General features: G+C 46.6%; 1 protein-coding gene, 1 long non-coding RNA gene and 1 other non-coding gene across 23 annotated transcripts in view; 2 read left to right on the top strand and 1 right to left on the bottom strand.

Annotated features, from left to right (window-relative positions):
* The window catches only part of LOC111095807, a 167,399-nt gene that overhangs the window by 114,869 nt on the left and 32,810 nt on the right, over nucleotides 1-19,720 (bottom strand). The gene's annotated exons all lie outside the window — the stretch shown is intronic.
* Nucleotides 4,035-4,138, top strand: LOC119872045. The gene has a single exon (XR_005360249.1). It is a non-coding gene; the product is annotated as a U6 spliceosomal RNA (small nuclear RNA).
* On the top strand, nucleotides 14,379-19,590 carry THY1 (Thy-1 cell surface antigen). Its single transcript, NM_001287129.1, has 4 exons — nucleotides 14,379-14,458; nucleotides 16,683-16,743; nucleotides 17,236-17,571; nucleotides 18,124-19,590. Exons 2-4 carry the CDS (start codon nucleotides 16,707-16,709, stop codon nucleotides 18,234-18,236), a joined length of 486 nt encoding a protein of 161 aa, NP_001274058.1. The 5' UTR covers nucleotides 14,379-14,458; nucleotides 16,683-16,706; the 3' UTR covers nucleotides 18,237-19,590.

The raw sequence follows: 19,720 nt of genomic DNA on the forward strand, positions 1-19,720 counted from the left end.
TTTGCTTCTGAGACACCCTCCATTGAGAGTACCTTCCTTCTTCTTTCCAGAAAAACCACCACTGCTTTCTCCCAAACACTCCTTGGAACACTCTCCTTTTTGCCTCATAGGCAGCACCTACAATATTTAGGTAACTCTTAATTAAAATGTCAAAATTTTAACATAAAGAATATTAAAATCAGCAAGAGAAAAGCAACTAATTACATATAAAAGAAACCCCATAAAGTTATTGGCTGATTTTTCAGCAGAAATTTTGCAGGCCAAAAGAGAGTGGCAAGATATATTCAAAGTGATGAGAGGAAGAAAACCCACAACCAAGAATGTTCTACCTGGAAAAGTTTTTATTCAGAATTGGAGGAGAGAGAGTTTCCCAGACAAAAATTTTAAAAGTTCATCCCACTAAACCACCCTTAAAAGAAACATTAAAGGGACTTCTTTAAGAGAAAAAAAAAAAAGATCATAACTAAAAGGAAAAAAATAAAAAATAAATAATAAATAAATAAAAGGGAAAAAATTTCACTGATAAAAGCAAGCATATAGTAAAGGCAGTAGATCAATCTCCTATAAAGCTAGTATAGAAGTTAAAAGACAAAAGTAGTAAAATCAATCATATCTATAATAATTAAACAATACATAAAAAGATGTAAAATATGATGGCATATACATTGATAAAGATAGTAAAAATGTAGTGCGTTGAGAATGTGTTTAAACTTAAGTGATATTAACTTAAAATAGACTTATATACATAGGATATTATATGTGAACCTCATAGTAATCATAAACCAAAAATGTATAATAGATACACAAAAAATAAGAGAAAGAAATCCAAGCATAGCACTAAAGAAATTCATCAAATCAAAGGGAAGCGGGCAGGAGAGGGAAGTGGTACAAAGAATTACAAAAATAACCAGAAAACAATTAACAAAATGGCAATAAGTACATACCTATCAAGAATTACTTTAAATATATGGGGATCCCTGGGTGGCTCAGCAGCTTGGTGCCTGCCTTCAGCCCAGAGCATGATCCTGGAGTCCCGGGATCGAGTCCCACATTGGGCTTCCTGCATAGAGCCTACTTCTCCTCTGTCTGTGTCTCTGCCTCTCTCTCTGTGTCTCTCTCGTCTCTCATGAATAAATAAAATCTTAAAAAAATAAATAATTACTTTAAATATAAATGGACTAAATGTTCTAATCAAAAGACCTAGGGTGACTGATTGGATTAAAAAATAAGACTAATCTATATGCTGTCCACAAGAGACTCACTTCAGACCTAAAGACACATGCAGACTGAAAGTGAAGGGATGAAAAAATATATTCCATGCAAATGAAAGTGAAAAAAAGCTGGGGTACCAATACTTATATCAGACAAAATCAACCTTGAAACAAAACCAATTGGGGTACCCGGGTGCCTCAGTGGTTAAGTGTCTGCCTTTGGCTCAGGTTGTGATCTCGGGGTCCTGGAATCAAGTCCTGCATTGGGCTTCCCACAGAGAGCCTGCTTCTTCCTGTGCTTAAATCTCTGCCTCTCTCTGTGTGTCTTTCACAAATAAATAAATAAAATTTTAAAAAACTAACAGAAGTCAAAGAAAGGCATGACATTGTGATAAATGGATCAATCCAAGAAGATATAACAATTGTAAATATTTATGTACTCAACATAGGAGCACCCAAATATACAAAGCAAATATTAACAGACATAAAAGGAGAAATTGACAATAATATAATAATAGTAGGAGACTTTATCACCCCACTTACATCACTGGATAGATCATCCAGACAGAAAACAATAAGGAAACAGTGACTTTGAATGACACATTAAACCAGACATATTTAATAAAATATATACAAAATATACACAGAACATTCCACTTAAAAATAGCATAATACACATTCCATTCAAATGCACATGGGACATTTTCCATGACAGACCACAGGGTAGGCTGCAAAATAAGTGTCAATAAATTTAAGAATAAAAACATATCAAACATCTTTTCCAACCACAATAGTATGAAAACAGAAGTCAGTTACAAGAAAAAAATTGCTAAAAACACAAACATGTGGAGGCTAAACAACATGCTACTAACAACCAGTGAGTCAATGAAGAAATCAAAAAGGAAATCAAAAAATACCTGGAGGCAAATGAAAACAGAAACACAATAGTTCAAAATCTTTGGGACACAACAAAAGCAGTTCAAAGAAGGAATTTTACAGTGATATAGGCCTACCTCAAGAAATAAGAAAAATCTCATAAGTAATCTAACCTTACATCTAAAGGAACCAGAAAAGAAACAACAAAGTCTAAGATTTGTAGAACAAAGGGAATTATAAAGATCAGAGTGGAAATAAATGAAATACAGATAAAAAAAAAAAAAACTGGAAAAGATCAATGAAACTAAGAGCTGGTTTTCTGAAAAGATAAACAAAATTGATTAACCTTTAATCCAACTGATAAAAAAAGAGAACTCAAATAAACAAAATCAGAAATGAAAGACAAATTACAAAGAATAACATAGAAATACAAAGGATTCCAAGAAACTACTATGAAAGGCATCTGGATGGCTTAGTCAGTTAAGCAGCCAACCCTTGGTTTCAGCTCGGGTCATTATCTCACAGTCGTAAAATCAAGCCCCACAATGGGCTCTGGCTCCACACGAAGTCTACTTTAGATTCTCTTTCCCTCTCCCTCCAGCTCATGCTTGCTCTCTCTCTCTCTCTCTCTCTCTCTCTCAAATAAATAAATAAAATCTTTTTCTTAAAAAAGAAACTACTATGAAAAGTTATACACCAACAAATTGGAAACTTAGAGGAAACAGATAAATACCTAGAAACATACAATCTTCCAAGATTAAATCAGGAAGAAAGAGAAATTCCAAATTTGTTCTTTGATCCCAGCATTACCTTAAACCAAAGACATTAAAGAAGGGAAGGAGGGAGGGAAGAAGGAAGGGATGCATGGGTGGCTCAGTAGATTAAGCATCCAACTCTTGATTTCAGCTCAGGTCTTGATCTCAGCGTTGTGAGTTCAAGCCCCATACTGGGCTCCATGCTGGGTGTGGAAGCCTATATAAGAAAAAAAGAAAAAAGAACTGGTCCATATTCTGGATGAACACAGATACAAAATTCCTTAACAAAAGATTAGCAAACTGCATTCAACAATACATTAAAAGGATGATTCACCACAATGAAATGAAATTCATTCCAGGGATGCAAGGGTGGTTCAATAACCACAAATCAGTCAACACGATACTCCATATTAACAAAATGAAGGATAAAAATCATTTGGTCATCTCAATAGATACAGAAAAAGCATTTGAAAAAATTCAGCATCCATTCATGATAAAAACTCTCAACAAAGTGGGTATAGGGGAACAGACCTCAACATAATAAAGGCCACATATGACAAAGTCACAGCTAACATCAACTTAATGTAAAAAGCTGAAAGTGTTTTCCCCAAGATCAAGAACAAGACAATGATGTCCACTTTCACCACTTGTATTCAACACAGTACTGGAAGTCCTACCCATAGCAATCAGATAAGAAAAAGAAATAAAACACATCCCAATTGATAAGGAAGAAATAAAACTGCCACTATTTGCAAATGACATGATATTATATATACAGAAAACCCTGAAGACACCATACACACACATACACACACACACACACACACACACACACACACACACAATCTGTTAGAACCAATAAATTCAGCAAAGTTTCTGGATACAAAACTAATATACAGAAATCTGTTGTGTTTTACACATCAATAATGAACTAGCACAAAGAGAAATTAAGAAAACAATCCCACTTATAATTGCATCACAAATAATAAAATACCTAGGACCAAATTTAACTGAGAAGGTAAAAGAATTGTACTCTGAAAACTATAGGATGTTGATGAAAAAAACTGAAGATGACTCTAATAAATAGAAAGATATACCATGTTCATGAACTGAAAGAATTGATATCGGTAAAATGTTCACATTACCCAAAGCAATCTACAGATTCAATGCAATCTGACCTAGGAATAGGTCAATGCTCACTGTGGCAGCACATATACTAAAATTGAAACAATACAGAAATTAGCATGGCCCCTACACAAGGATGACACACAGTGCAATACCTATCAAAATACAAGTAGTATTTCTCAAAGAACAAGAATAAAAAAATCCTAAAATTTGTTTAGAATCACAAAAGACCTTAAATAGCCAAAGCAATATTGAGAAAAAGAACAAAGCTGGAGATATCACAATCTCAGATTTCAGACTCTACTACAAACCTATAGAAACCAAAAACAGTACAGTATTGGCACAAAAAAATAGATACACAAATCAATGGAACAGAATAGACATCACAGAAATAATACCATACTTACTGTCAATTAATCTTTGACAAAGGAGGCAAGAACATACAATGGATAAAAGACAGTCTTCTGTAAGTGATGTTGGAAAAACTAGATAGCTACATGCAAAAGAACAAAACTGGACCATTTTTTCAAACCATATATAAAAATAAACTCAAAATGGATTATGGACCCAAATGTAAGACCTGAAGCCATAAAAATCCTAAAAGAAAACATAGGTAGTAACCTCTTATACATCAGTCCTAACAATATTTTTTTGAATCTGTTTCCTCAGGCAATGGCAATAAAAGAAAAAATAAACAATTGGGCCTACATCAAACTAAAAAGCTTTTGCACAGTTAAGAAAACCATCAACAAAATGAAAAGATGACCTAGTGAATGGGGGAAGATATCAGCAAATGACATATCTGATAAGAAGTTAATATCCAAAATATAAAAAGAATTCATACAACTCATCTCCCAAAACAATCAATGTTACTAAAAAATGGACAGACAACCTGAATAGACAGGTTCTTCATTTCTCAACAAAGACATGGCATGTCCAACAGACACATGAAAAAGATGTTCAGAGCAGCCTGGGTGGCTCAGCAATTTAGTGTTGCCTTCAGTCCAGGGCATGATCCTGGAGACCTGGGATTGAGTCCCACGTCAGGCTCCCTGCATGAAGCCTGCTTCTCCCTCTGCCGGTGTCTCTTTCTCTCTCTCTCTCATTCTCTCTCTCTCTCTTTCTCTCTCTCTCTCTCTGTGTCTCTCATGAATAAATAAAGTCTTTAAAAAGAAAAGAAAAAGATGTTCATCATCACTAATCACAATGAAGTCACAATCACGATGTCACCCCACATCAGTCAGAATAGCTTGTATCAAAAAGACAAGAAATAACCAACGTTGGCAAACATATGGAGAAAAGGGAACCCTAGTACACTGTGGGAGGGAATATAAATTGGTGCAGCCACTATGGAAAATAGTATAGTGGTTCCTTAATAAATTAAAAACAGAACTACTATATGATCCAGCCATTCCACTTCCGGGTATTTACCCAAAGTAAACAAAACACTAACTTGAAAAGATATATGCACACCTATGTTTACTGTAGCTTTATAATAGCCAGAATACGGAAGCAACCTATGTGTTTATTGATAGATGGTTGGGTAAAGATGTAGTATATATATACACAATGGACTATTAGCCACAAAAAAAGAATGAAATATGGATGGTATTATGCTAAGTGAAATAAGTCAGACAGAGAAAGATAAACACCCTATGATTTCATTTATATGTGGAATCTAAAAAACAAACAAAAAAAATGCAAACAAACAGACATAAATACAGAGAACCAAGTAGTCGTTGCCAGAGGAGAGGGGGATGAGGGAATGGGCAAAACAGGTAAAGGGAATTAAGAGGTACAAATTTCCAATTATAAAATAAGTAAGTCACAAGAATGAAAAGTACAGCATAGGGAAAATAGTCAACAATATTGTTACACCTTTGAATGGTGACAGAGGGTAAATATACTTACCATAGTGGGTGTTTCATAATTTATGTAACTGTTGCAACACTATATTGTACACCTGAAACTGTATTACACTGTATACTAACCAGAATTTAAATAAAACCTTTAAAAATATGTATGTAACCTACATGTCAATTCAAAATATAAATACATACATACATACATACATACATACATACATATATACATATATACTGAGAAGTATCTTTGTGCTGGAACCTGGAGGCCCCAGAGATACAGCAATAAACAAGACAGACATGACCCTGACCTCAAGGCAGTGTCTATCAAACCACCTTGCTTCCCCAGAAGTTGCCCTCTACCTCTCTAGCTCCACTCTCAACATAGTACATGAATAAAAAACCACCTGGGCAGGAGAGGGTCTATATGGCCCTCTTTTCATCTCCTATTCTGCCCCTAGGGTAATCTTTCTAAAGAATGCATCTATTGGAGATCTCTGGGTGGCTCAGCAGTTTAGCGCCTGCCTTCAACCTAGGGCATGATCCTGGAGTCCCAGGATGGGTCTGCATCGGGCTCCCTGCATGGAGCCTGCTTCTCCCTCTGCCTGTGTCTCTGCCTTTCTCTCTCTCTCTCTGTGTCTCTCATGAATAAATAAATAAAATCTTAAAAAAAAAAAAAAAGAATGCATCTATCTGGCCATTCACATCCTTCCTGTAGATCACTGATGACTCCCCATCACCCACATCCAAACAGACAAGGGCTTTCTTGGCTAGCTCTTCCCCATTTTTCCACTGTCCCCTCTCAACATTCACCACCTCAGACAACCCCAAACTGCCTGCATTTTCCCACACTCACTTTGCTTTGCTTTGTGTCTGTGTTCATACCATCTCCTTTGTTTTAATGCCTTTGTTTCTCTTCATCTGGTTTGCTATCTATTGCTCTGTATCAAACCACTCAGACTAGTAATTCTGTGAATCAGCGGTTTGGTTAGGGATCAGCTGGAATAGTGCACAGATAGATGTGCTCCAAACTTAGTTGGCTGGGCTCACCCAAGCACTGTGAGCAGCTGACAGGTACACTGGGGCTAGATGCTCCAAGAGGGGCCCGCATAGTGTCTAGCCAATGGGTGAGGTTGCCAGCTGGAGTATCCAGTTCTGGTCTCTCCCCATGGCTAGCCTGGACACCTCACATGGCAACTGGGTTCCAAGAAGCAAGCACTAGTGGGCAAGCACTTATGAAGTCTCTGCCTGTGGCAGATTTACCGAGGTCCCATTGACAAAAGCATGTTATACAGCTGAGCCCAGAATCAATGTGGAAGAGGTGTGACTCTGGGTGGGGTGGGGGGATTAACATAGCAATCTACCAGTCTGCCCTCTACCCCTACCAATGCACAGCCTTCCACATATGAAATATATCCATCCTTCCCAAAACATCCAAAATAGTAACTATCCAATCATACACCAGGCCCAAAGTCCATGATCTCACAAGGTGCAGCAAGTTGTCCTGGGGTACAACTCCTCAGGTGTAGCTCCTTTTGATCCAAAAACCTATGAACTAACAAGACACAATGTCTGCCTTCCACATGTGCCCAGCATACAGTTGTGAAGCAGGCACAGGAGATCTGCAATAGATACTCACATTAAAAGGGAGAGAATAAGAGGTACGGGGAGATCACTGATTCAAAGCAATTCTGAAACCCAGCCAGGTTCTGTTACCAGGACCCCTCCTTGTTCACAGGGAGGCAAGGATGTTACATGAATAGTGTCCAATTCTCCTTGGCTTATTTTTTTAAATATTTTATTTATTTATTCATGAGAGACAGAGAGAGAGAGGCAGAGACACAGGCAGAGGGAGAAGCAGGCTCCATGCAGGGAGCCCGACGTGGGACTCCATCCCAGGCCTCCAGGATCAGGCCCTGGGCTCAAGGTGGTGCTAAACCTATGAGCCATCCGGGCTGCCCCTCTCCTTGGCTCTGCACTCTGAGAGGATTTTCTTTTCCATAAGAGAAGGCCCTTGTGAATAATGGCCAGCTTACTGCCCATGGTAAATTGGGGGCCAAGAGGCCTCTTTTCACTTTTTAACTATTTCAGTTTCTTTCAGTCCAAACTAAAAGTCTTTTCCAAAACAATACTCTTCAAGACTTCATAGTTTTTCTACGAGTATTACTGGATTCAATTCTTTTTTTTTTTTTTTTTTTTTAAAGATTTTATTTATTTATTCATGATAGTCACACAGAGAGAGACAGAGAGGCAGAGACACAGGCAGAGGGAGAAGCAGGCTCCATGCAGGGAGCCCGACGCGGGACTCGATCCCGGGTCTCCAGGATCGCGCCCTGGGCCAGAGGCAGGCGCCAAACCGCTGCGCCACCCAGGGATCCCTACTGGATTCAATTCTTGCTCCAAAAGCCACGTACATAGTTAATTTCAAGAAGACTCTACTTCAAGGATGCCTGGGTGGCTCAGCAGTTGAGCGTCTGCCTTTGGCCTAGAGTGTGATCCTGGAGTCCCAGGATCAAGTCCCACATCAGGTTCCCTGCATGGAGCCTGCTTCTCCCTCCGCCTATGTCTCTGCCTCTCTCTCTCTCTCTCTCTCTCTCTGTCTCTCTCTGTGTGTCTCTCATGAATAAATAAAATCTTGAAGAAGAAGAAGAAGAAGAAGAAGAAGAAGAAGAAGAAGAAGAAGAAGAAGAAGAAGAAGAAGAAGAAAGAAGACTCTACTTCAGCTATAAAACAGCAGCTTTAAAAAAAAAACAGCAGCTTTAATAGTCTTAGAAACCCTTTTGTTTAACTAAGAAGGTCTACTGGGCACCACCTTAAATCTTCTTGGGGATCTTAACAAAGGTTCTACAATCATACCCTTGATTTCATCTTTACCTTTAGGCCAGTTCTTACTTGGGGAATCTGCTACCTGCTGGAAAGACCAGAAATGAGAACTAGATTTTTTTTCCAACCCAGCAAACTGGACAGAGATCCTTATTTAGCCCATCTCTCCCTTGTAACACCTGACATGCCAGCTGGAAGCACCCAGATGGCACTTTTAACGTCCCATCTCTACATCTCTCAAGCCAAACCCACAAATTCATTAGGCACTCCTTCTGCCAGTGGCATCAGAACTACATAACACTGGTTACCCTTAGTCCAAGCAGTTTCTAGCTCCCTTTCCAGGCACTTACAACTCTTGCTGCTTGTCGTTCAAGCCTTCACCCACCATCCTGTTCCGAACACCACATGTTTGGGTTTTTAAGACAGCACCACACTTCTAGATACCAATTTATGTATCAGATATCTATTGTTACACAGCAAACCACCTAAAACAATAGCTTAAAGCAACCACCATTTTGTTACACTCCTGAATTCCGTGGATAGATCAGTCCCTGTCCCACAATATCTGGGGCCTAGATTGAAAATTTAAGCAGCTAGGTAGATAATTCAAACAGCTTTGGTGCTGTGATTATCTGGAGGCTTCTTTATCTACATGTAATGAATGCCATTCCGTGATTCTTCCTTACCGCATGGCCTCAGGATATCAGGCATTTTATACAGTGGCCCTAAGAGGGAGTCTTCCAGCAAACAAAATAAAAGCTATATGGCCTTTTAAGATCTAAATTCAGAAGTCTTGGGACGCCTGGGGGGCTCAGCAGTTGAGCGTCTGAGGGCGTGATCCTGGAGTCCTGGGATCGAGTCGCACATCAGGCTCCCTCCATGGAGCCTGCTTCTCCCTCTGCCTCTCTCTCTCTCTCTCTCTCTGTGTGTCTTTCATGAATAAATAAATAAATTCAGAAGTCTTTTAGCATCACTTTTAGCATCACTTCTGCCGTATGCTATTGACTGAAGCAGTTACGTCTCCATTGAGACTCAAGAGAGGATACAGACATCACTTGATGAAGTCATACCGAAGAACTTGTGCTCATGTTTTGGAACCACCTTAGTAGGCTTATCTGGGATGGTTTATTTCTGTTCTATGTGGCATCAGTTAGGATTATACATGCTTTTGTGATCATGTGGCAGTCAACTGGGGGCTAGCTGATCCCAAATGGTGGTTGATATAAACTGAGACACCTCAGTCCTCCACATGTCTAGCTCAAACTTCCTCACACGGCAACTGAATTCCAAGAAGGCAAGTCTCAACATACAAACACTTACTACGCTTCTGTTTGCATCCCATTAGCCGATGGCCCATTGACCAAAACAAGTCACATGGCCAAGCCCAGAATAAATGTGGATGGGAATCACACAAAGGGTATGGGTACCGGGATGCATGATTCATTGGAGACCGTTAACGTAACAATCTACCACACCTGGGCAACTCTCAATCATCTTTAAAGACTCCATTCATGTCTTACCTCCTCCAAGAAAGCCTATATGACTGGGGCATCACTTGCCCCACAATACTCTATACACATTCTACCTTTGACCTTACCCTACTGCTTTCTAATCATCTCTATACCATTTCTGTCTCCCCCATTAGACAAGCCTTTGAAGGTAGAATTGTGCTCTGTTGATCTTTGTAATTCCAATGTGTAGCCCTGTGCCTAGAACATCGCACCTGAAACAAAAATGTCTCTTAATTATTTAATTATATGTCCGTGAATAAAATTTTTAAAATAAATGTTGAGGAGTGTCTAGATGGCTCAGTCAGTTGAGCCTCTGACTCTTGATTTCAGGTCAGGTCATGATCTCAGGAACCTAGGATTGAGCTCCGTGTCTCTCTCCCTTTCCCCCTACCACTCTCCACACTCACACTCTCTAAATTAATTAATTAATTAATTCTTTTACATAAATAAATAAATAATTTAAAAAATGAAATGTCGAATATTATACGTCCATTGGTGCTTTGTCCTCTTGCCCTCTGGCCTGTGTTCTAAGAGATCACTCTTATTTCTTGTCCTACTCTTCAACCAACGTGCGCTTCTTCAGAGAGTGACCTCACTTGGGGAGTTGACCTCAACTAGAGAGTGGGAAAGGCAGCAGAGGGTAGAGCCCTTGATTCCAAGATTTTTGAATTTCATGGACTAGTCACATTTCCAAAGAAAATTTCAGGTCAACAGGAAGTTACCAAATTTCCATTTTTGCCTTTGGACATTAAAAACACACATGCCTTCCACCACTGCCCCTTCAAAGAAGCAGAGAGGTACGACCTTAGCATGGAAACATAGGCCTTCCCAAGGAAGGGCAGCTATGTGGCATAGGCCCTCGATGAGTCCCAGATTAGGGCCCCACAGTATGTGTTGCCTTGACATGATAACATCTGGGGTACCTCAACAGCCTAACCACAAGTCTTCCTTCTACCTTAGTTTCTGCTATTAAGTTCCCTTAGTCAGTCAACCCTTCTTATCATGGGACCTAGGCATAGTTTTGGATTATCTCTGAATAGTGGGCCTCAGTTCCATGCCAGCCCACAGAATTATTCAGCAAGCCAGTGTTTAACTAACAAAGCCTGCCTCCCATTGCTCCTGTTCTGTTCACTGCTCATGTGCAACTTCTGTGTGTGGTATCCTCCTCTGGGCTGGGAGTATATGTGACTAACAAACTACTGTTCATCTCATCTGTCTGGTATCAGATGTCATGTGTTCAGCCATCTCTGAACCAAGGGTAAAAATCCCTCCCTTATCAATGGAGTAAAGAGGAGGTGATCAAAACAAGGTGGCAACCTGACAGCTATGTTTAGAATATCCTACACTGTCCTTGTTTTCCTTATTCACCATGGGCCAGTGCAATCAGTCTAGTAGCAGTCCAAAGGCCCAGCCTGGACGCAGTGGAGAACACTGTATGTGGAGTCAGATCTAGGATATAGCTAGTCCTGGCAGTGCTCCAAAAGTATCTGTCAGTCCTTTGACAAATCCTTCCCCTCTTGGACCCCAGTCTCCAGCTATAAAATGATGGGATGGCTTCTATCACCTCTGTGATTCTATAATGATTCTGTCAACACCATGATGGAATCAGTGAATAAGAAATAAACGGCTGGTAGTCCTCTGGTCATCCTAAAGGACTATGCATTTTTAGAGGAGTTTCTACCCCATGTGTCCCTAGCTGAGGCAACTAGAGATGATGAGAGAGTTGGTTCTAAGGAACCAACAGAACAGCCCCAGGATGTCAGGAAATCTTACTTTGGGTGGATTCCTCTAAACTCTTCCTGCTGTCAGCACCCTGATCCCGTCTTGTTAGCAAATGGGAGATTTTAAAATCTCCTCTCTTTCACCACAATTTGTTCTATCCCTGCCCCTAGACTGTCTCATTTGAACCATTAACTCCAACCAGCCAGAGATCTTGCTTTAGCAGACACACAAGTGCCCTACCCTCTAGAGTCCACACTCCCCTCCCCTTCCTGAAGTAAAGTGTTTGGGGACCCAGAAAGTAGGCCATGCCCTCATAACCTTATCAAAATAGCACAGCTAGGTCTTCCATCCAACAACACTCAGAGACTCTGCCACAGAGTGGGAAACAGCAGCCAGGGTCCTGTCTAGCCAGAGCCTAGATATCTTCTGTAGTTAAGAGGCCTCTGGGTATCCCCATGTTCTGCCAAAAAAAAAAAGTACTGTCTCCAGTCCCATCTGTGTGTGTGTGTGTGTGTGTGTGTGTGTGTGAGAGAGAGAGAGAGAGAGAGAGAGAGAGAGAGAGAAAGAAAGAGAGAGAGAAAGAGAGAGGGAGGAGGGTTAGGTTCCAACCTATGCAACTGTGTTCTGATAAGAAAGACCCCTCAGACTGAGAATCAGAAAGCTGCTAACCTAGAGAGGACACATGCATGCAGTGACAGGGAGAAGGGCCCCCTTCTGGGTTTCTGGAATGTAGTGAGAAGATGAATGAGCAAGATGAGGTGGTGGTGAAGGTGGACAGCCAGGAGCTAGGACGTCCAGTGCCTTAAAAATCATCCTACAGACAATGAGAAGCCAGGTGACCTGATCTACAAAGAGGAATAGTCTTGCCAGACCAGTGTTCTGTACTTCCCAGGCCCTGGGGAGCTTGTGAAAAGTGCAGACACAGGCAGCAGGACTGCTAGACTAGGGAGATCCCAAGTGGGCAGGGAAAACTACATTTTTCATACCCTCCCCTCCACCCCCAGAGCTTCTGTTCTTTACCACAGCGAATGGCCCCTAGACTGGACCATCCTTGCAGCTCATTCCAGTTAGAAAGGTCCATCACTCTGTGTTCTGGGAGGTCACCTAACCTCCCAGGGAGGGAGAGGGAAGTGAATCTCCCACTTGCTGGCCCAGGGATGACTTCCAACAGTAGCACTGCGGTAATGGAAACTGCAGTTAAGGTGCCAGGACTGACTTCTGTGAAGAAATAGGAGAATGGGCATCAGGCGGCAGAGAGGCAGGGCTAGCCCACAGGATGCCCTGGCCAGAATTCACCAAGAGGCCATGGGGATGCAAATCAAACAAATAAACCTTCAAAAAACAATCCACTTCACCTGTCTGTGGGAGAGACAAGTCATTGGCACTGGCCATGAAAAAATAATATAAAATAAAAGATCCAAGGGCTTATGGTGACTTCAAATTGATAGGGCGAGGGCGGGTGCCCCATGGGATTTAAGGCTGGTTTCCTCTATTCCCCTTTCCCACAGTTCCACAGCGGCCCCTCCCACCTGGCTGGGATATAGCCCATAGAGTGGCTCAGGACTGAGGACATGGGGTTCCACAGCCCAGACCAATCGGCCAGGTCTGCCACTTACTAGCCATGAAACAGGATGGGGAGTGGAATGGGATGGACCCAGCATATTGGTGTGGGGTCAACACAGCCATGGATGTAATATGCCCAGCACAGTGCTTGGTGGAAAACAGTACCCCTCTTGTCTGAAGACCAAACAAGCAGACACTCCCCAGGAACGAGGAGTAGGAAAGGGAGTGTCAGGAGGAGAATATGAGAAGAACCTTCTAGCTGTCTGCTCCAGGAGGGGCCAGCCCAGGAATGAGGGAGACTGAGTGCCCCAGAGCAAAAGCCCCTGAGGGGTGGGGCGTCCTGGGACGGATGGGGGAGTGGAGCAGGGCTCAGGACCAGGAAGGACAGGATGCAGGGCCTGCCTTGCTTCTGAAGGGCTGCTCCAATGTGGAAAAACACCCCACCATCTTCCTTTGGGGAAAGCCTGGAATATTCCAACTCCAAAACTTCTCACTGAGGCTGCAGGGAGGTGGGCTCCCGCAGAAAAGGAAAGGAGGAGGCGTGAGGAGGCGTGGGCACGGGCCAAAGGGGCGGGTTGCTGGCCTGCAACCCCCACTCCTTATAACCCCCTCGGTTTTCCCACAGGCTTCTGAAGCCTAGGTCAGCAGAAGGGATTAAAGCCTTAAAAGGGGAGCAATCGTCTTGGGGTTTCTGGGAGGCAACTAGCGTTCCCGGCACTGCCCCACCCTGATCCTCGGGGCCCTGAACCCTCCCATCCCGGCGCGGCCTGCCAGCCCGAGGGTGAGGTCCCCCTTCTGCGGCAGCCGGCGGCTCCCGCATCCCCACCGCCGCCTCCCCCTCGCTGGGCCAGGCTGCCTCGCCCCCCCTCGGCCTCTGATTGGCCGCGTCCCGGGCCCTCCCCGCTCCTCCACTCCCACCCCCGGTGAAAACTGCGGGCGCGGGCAGGGAGCTGCAACCGGAGGCGGCGGGCGCGGCGGGGAGGCTGCGGCGGCGGAGGACGCGAGCCCAGGTGCGAGGGGAGCCGGGCGGGACCCGGGGCGCCGGAGAGGCCCCAGCCCTCCCGACCCAGGCTTCGGGGAGCAGGTTCGGGGCGCCCCGGGGAGGAGCCCCGCGGTGCTGGGGGAGGGGTCTGCCTCCCAGGCAGCGGGCCGGGCCGGCCGCACCCCGCCCTGCACCCCGCCCTGCGCGCAAGGCGCCCCCCGGCTTTCACCCGCCCGAGGGCCGCCGCCTGGGCCGGGGCGCAGAAGGGGAACCGGCACGAAGGGCGCCGAGGGCGCCTGGCATCCCGCGCTCCACGCAGGCGTCCCCAAACCCAGCTCGCGGGGGCGGGGGGCGGGGGGGCGGTGAAACTGCGGGAGGCCGCGGATGAGGGAGCTGGGGGGCTCTCTGCCCCGGACCCCGCGGGGCGGGCTGGGTGCGGGGCGTCAAAGGACAGGGAAACCGCAGTGCCGCGGGCGGGGACTGGAAGGCGGGCGGACGGGGGAGGGGGGGCCGGGAAAGGCTGAGGGGGGAAGGGGGACCTCGGTTGGGAGAGGAGACGGGTGGAAGACGGAAGCGGAATGAGGGTCGGGCTAGTGGAAGGGGGCAGGGAGCGCAGAACTTCTCCGGGTTCTGGGCTGGGGACACCTGGCAGAGGAAATGCAAACCTCTGTGCCTCCGCCGCAGCTCTCCAGCCATCCCTTGGCTCTCCATCCCTCTCCAGCCCCAGCCCTATTTCTTTCCGGTTCTGGCAGAGGCGCCCCCTTTTCCCTCCTAGATCTCAAGCTCACACCCCTCCTCCATAACTCGTGGTCTGCAAACCAAAGCCAGATGCCAACTCCCCGTTCCCCGACAGCACCCCCACGGCCCTTTTGGTTATATTTCCGAGAGTGTACAGACTGCAGCCCGGGGACTGTGGGAACCCCGGCATCCTCCCCACCCCCACCCCCCATGGCCTTGGATGCGCCAGGGTGCACCTAGGCATGGGCATCAGGGCAGGGCCCCTCCTGTGTGGCCTCTCCCTGGCCAGCACCAGGGCAGACGGGCCAGGCTCCCTGCTCTGTGTCACCAGGATGCTGGTCCAGACTAGGCTTCGAAAAAAAGGGAGAGCACAGAGCTTAGGCAGGGAGTCTATTGAAGCCGGACTGCAACACTGCAGGCCCAGGAGGTCTGCCCAGAGAGCTGGACATTTGGAAACGTCTCGGTTCCTATGCAATCAGAGAACATATGCAATCAGAGAGCACTGTCACAGGCCCTTAGCTGTGTGCCAAGTACAGGCCCATCTGGAAGCACCTTAGCCACACAGCCCTTTCTAGAGGAGGGAAATTAACATTTGTGGCCCCGCTATGGAGCAGAGCAGTCATAGTGCGACGTGATGTCAGTTTTCTTAATCCCCATCACAACAACCCTGTGGCCATCTAAAGCTCATTCATTCATTCACACACTCACTATCTTTTGAGCATCTATTATACACCAGGAACTGTTTGGGCATTGGGGATTTTCTTCTGAACAAGAAACAGAAAAGTCCCCAAATGGGGAGTTCTTGTGTAATGGGTAGAGGTTTAAGTGTTGCAAGATAAAAAGAGCTCTGGAGATTGCCTGCACAACAATGCGAGTGCACTTAACACCACTGAATTGTACACTTTAAAATGATTAAGATAGGGGCGCCTGGGTGGCACAGTTGGTTAAGCAACCGACTCTTGGTTTCAGTTCAGGTTGTGATCTCAGGGTCCTGAGATCAAGCACCGAGGCACATCACGGCAGGCAGGGGGCAGGGAATCTCCAGATTCTCTCCCCCTCCTTCTCTTCTCCCCCTCCCTCCCTCCCTCCTCCCCTCTGCTCCCCACCCCCTTGTGCTGTCTCCCCCTCTCTCTCTCTAAAATAAATAAACAAGTCTTTTTAAAAAATGATTAAGATAGTAAATTTTGTGTTAGCTCTGCTTTGCCTCAATTAGGAAATAGGATGTCTCTGCCTTCCTGAAGGGAAAAGGAAATGGTCCAAGTCACTACTCCAAGCTTTCCACACTGACACACACCATCATAGGGTGTGTTCTCCCTCGCCTTCCTTTCTTCCAGGGGGAAGGCACCAAGTGGCAGTGTCACATTCACTCATAAGTGGGAAGGGGGGGAACCCTAAGGCCATGCATGCCTGCCATGGTCATCATGGCATGTGTCCCAGAGGCCCCCAACCCTAGTAGTAAGTGTGGACACACCTGCCCTATCTCTTGGCTGATTCCCAACCTGTCCCACCCCCAGATCAAGGACTGAGCTCTCGGCACCATGAACCCCGCCATCGGCTTCGCTCTTTTGCTGACAGGTACTGGGTAAGGGGCAGGGCTGGGATTCCAAGCACCTTGGCTTCCTTCCCTTTAGGGAAGCTAGCTTCTCCCTCCCAACCTCAGAAGCAGGAGGTGACTGAGGGAGAGAGGGCTCTTGTTCATCCCTAAATCTGCTGAGTAACCTAGCTGATCTCTGACTGCCTGAAGCGGTTTTTTGAAAAAGAGCCCACTGAGTCTGCCCTGGACTGAGTTGGAATCTCCAAACGGGAACCAAGAACCTACATCAACTCCCCAGAATCTCCTGCTCCCTGAGGACACCCAGGACTAAGGAAGATGAGGGAGGGAGGGAGGGCTGGGTCTGCAGTGGAGGAGCTGAACTGGCTCTGCAGGGACCTCTGGGATAGGGAGAGGTGCCCAAGGTACAGAACCTTGTACCCTTCCTGGCTAGGCCATTCCCTGCTGTTACAGTGGGTGGGAGGCCCCCTGCTCTGCAGGCCCCCCAACTTGGGAGTGGGCACTGCTGGTGCCAGTCTTGCAGGTAGCCCGTGGACAAAAGGTGACCAGCCTGACAGCCTGCCTGGTGGACCAGAGCCTTCGTCTGGACTGCCGCCACGAGAATGCTACCACCTTGCCCATCCAGTATGAGTTCAGCATGACCCGGGAGAAAAAGCAGCACGTGATCTATGGCACTGTGGGGGTACCAGAGCACTCATACCGCTCCCGAACCAATTTCACCAGCAAGTACAACATCAAGGTCCTCTACTTATCCGGCTTCACCACCAAGGACGAGGGGACATACACATGTGAACTCCGGCTCTCTGGCCAGCCTCCCATCACCTCCAGCAAGAACGTCACTGTGCTCAGAGGTGAGGCAAGCTCTCAACAAGGCCAAGTGAGCTGGGAGAGGGAGGTGAGGGTGGCTAGGGACAGCAGCAGTACCCTTGAGCCGGGCTGGAGAGGAGAGGAGCCCTAATACCTCTCTCCCCCTCCCCCCAGCTCGCTGCCTGGCACCCTGGGGAGCCACTGCCTTCTGTGTGTATGGAGGGGAAGGCTAAGGGGACAGTGAGGCAGGAGGAGTGGCGTAGCAGACACTTCTACCATGACTGGGCAGATCACCTGGGCTCCCCAATCCTCCTCCTCCCCACCTGGGAAACAGGGATGACACTACCTGCCTCACCCATAATAGTTTTCTTTTGAAGATGCTTGGTAAAGATTGATGTATTTGTTCAAGAGCCCGGGAACCTGCCAATGGGAAAGATAGTTGGTTCTACTAGAGCAGACGGGCGGTGGTTCCAGCTAAGACATCACGACCGCCAGCCTGCCCGAGGGAATGTGCCCTAGCTCAGGGCCTGTGCCTGTCTGAATGCTGGCCCCTCTTCATCCCGACCCTGCCCCTCCTCCCCATTCTCTCTCCACAGACAAACTGGTCAAGTGTGAGGGCATAAGCCTGCTGGCCCAGAACACCTCATGGCTGCTGTTGCTCCTGCTCTCGCTGCCTCTCCTGCAGGCCATGGACTTCATCTCCCTGTGACTGGCTGGCCAGGAAGCCACAAGGCCCAGTCCAGGGACCCTACTTTCTCTGAGTTGGCTAACCCCCTCCCCCCAGTCCCTCACACGTCTGGAGGAGCAATGGGGACCCCGCCCCTCCTAAGGAATCCCAGTGCTGCATGCGTCATCTACCCACCCCTCTGCCCCACTGCCACCCCACACCCTCTCCGCACGCCACTGGCTGTCTTTTTTCTTTCGTACTCTTTGTCCCAGAGTCGCTTCTGTCTGGTTTCTCCTTCCTTTTCTTTGCGAGTTTGTGAAAAGGGAAGCCAGGATTGGGGATGTGATGGAGCGTGAGGGCGTGTGAGGGGTAGAAGGGTAGAGGGGTACCAGGCCTGGGGGCGGCGGGCAGGGGCAGTCATCCTTGCCCACCAGGACCAGAGGCCTGGGAGAGACCTGGAGGAGGAAGAGGAAGAGGTGGTGCATCTGGGCCTAGCATATACATTGGCAGGCAAGGATGGTGCCTGAAGACCCCAGATGTGAGGGTGCTGCATCTGTGGCCCATCCCAAGAGGACAGGATTGAGCATTTCCAGGAGCTTTCTCTGCCACAGCCAGAAGCTGTCCTTTTTTCACTGCAGAGGTCTTCTAGGGGCCATGGGCCTGGCGTGGCCCCTTGAAAAAAGCAGGTTCTGCCCAAGAGCCATGCTAATGGAGGGTTGGAGAAGGAGTAGGAGAGAGGGCCCATCATCCCTCTCTACTGGATGAGACTAAAACTAAAAGCCTACTGTCCCTCACTGCCTCAACCAGCAGCTGAGAGGGTAGCAGAGGACAAGCCTCCTCCTGGCCTCATCCAAGTTCCGGAGCTTCCAGAATGCTGGCCTGTAGGCAGGAAGCCAGGCCAGGTAGAGTCCCAGAGCAGAGAAGAATATGGCCCAAGCATTTGGGAGGCTCTTACTTACCTCCCCCATCAGTGCCAGTGCCTGGTGGCTGAGGCTTCAGACAGCCCTCTGCCCCACAGGTCTGGCCTCTGGGGGACCTGGGGGAGGAGTCAGAGGGGGTCTGAGGCAGCCCATGGAGCGAGACCTATATGTGGGACATGCCTCAACAGATGGCTTTCCCCAACACCCAGCTCCCCGCCCCCACCCCGGCAGCTGTGCCCTGTCCTGTGACTGTGTATAGTGCCACCACAGCTTATGGTATCTCACTGAGGAAAAAGAGAACTGCACAATAAAACCAAGCCTCTGGAGAATGCCTTCCTGCCTTTCTCTGCTTTGCTCGTCCGTCTGTCTCCAGGCCTGCCTCCCTTCCCTTAGCTGTGCATCTAGGAGATCAAAACTGCCACCTTGAACTCCCCCTCTCCTCTGCCTTTATCAGCCCTTCCCTGCCCCTGCTGCCTCCAGGGTCAGCATGGAGGCCATTGCATGCTGGACTTTTCAGGACTACTCAAACATGGCACATTTGGCCAAATAAATGAATGTTCCATCTCTGCTGACTCACCTGGTAGGAACGACAGACAAACTTGCCAA

Source organism: Canis lupus, chromosome 5 (genome assembly GCF_011100685.1).
Source record: "Canis lupus familiaris isolate Mischka breed German Shepherd chromosome 5, alternate assembly UU_Cfam_GSD_1.0, whole genome shotgun sequence".
NCBI lineage: Eukaryota > Metazoa > Chordata > Mammalia > Carnivora > Canidae > Canis > Canis lupus.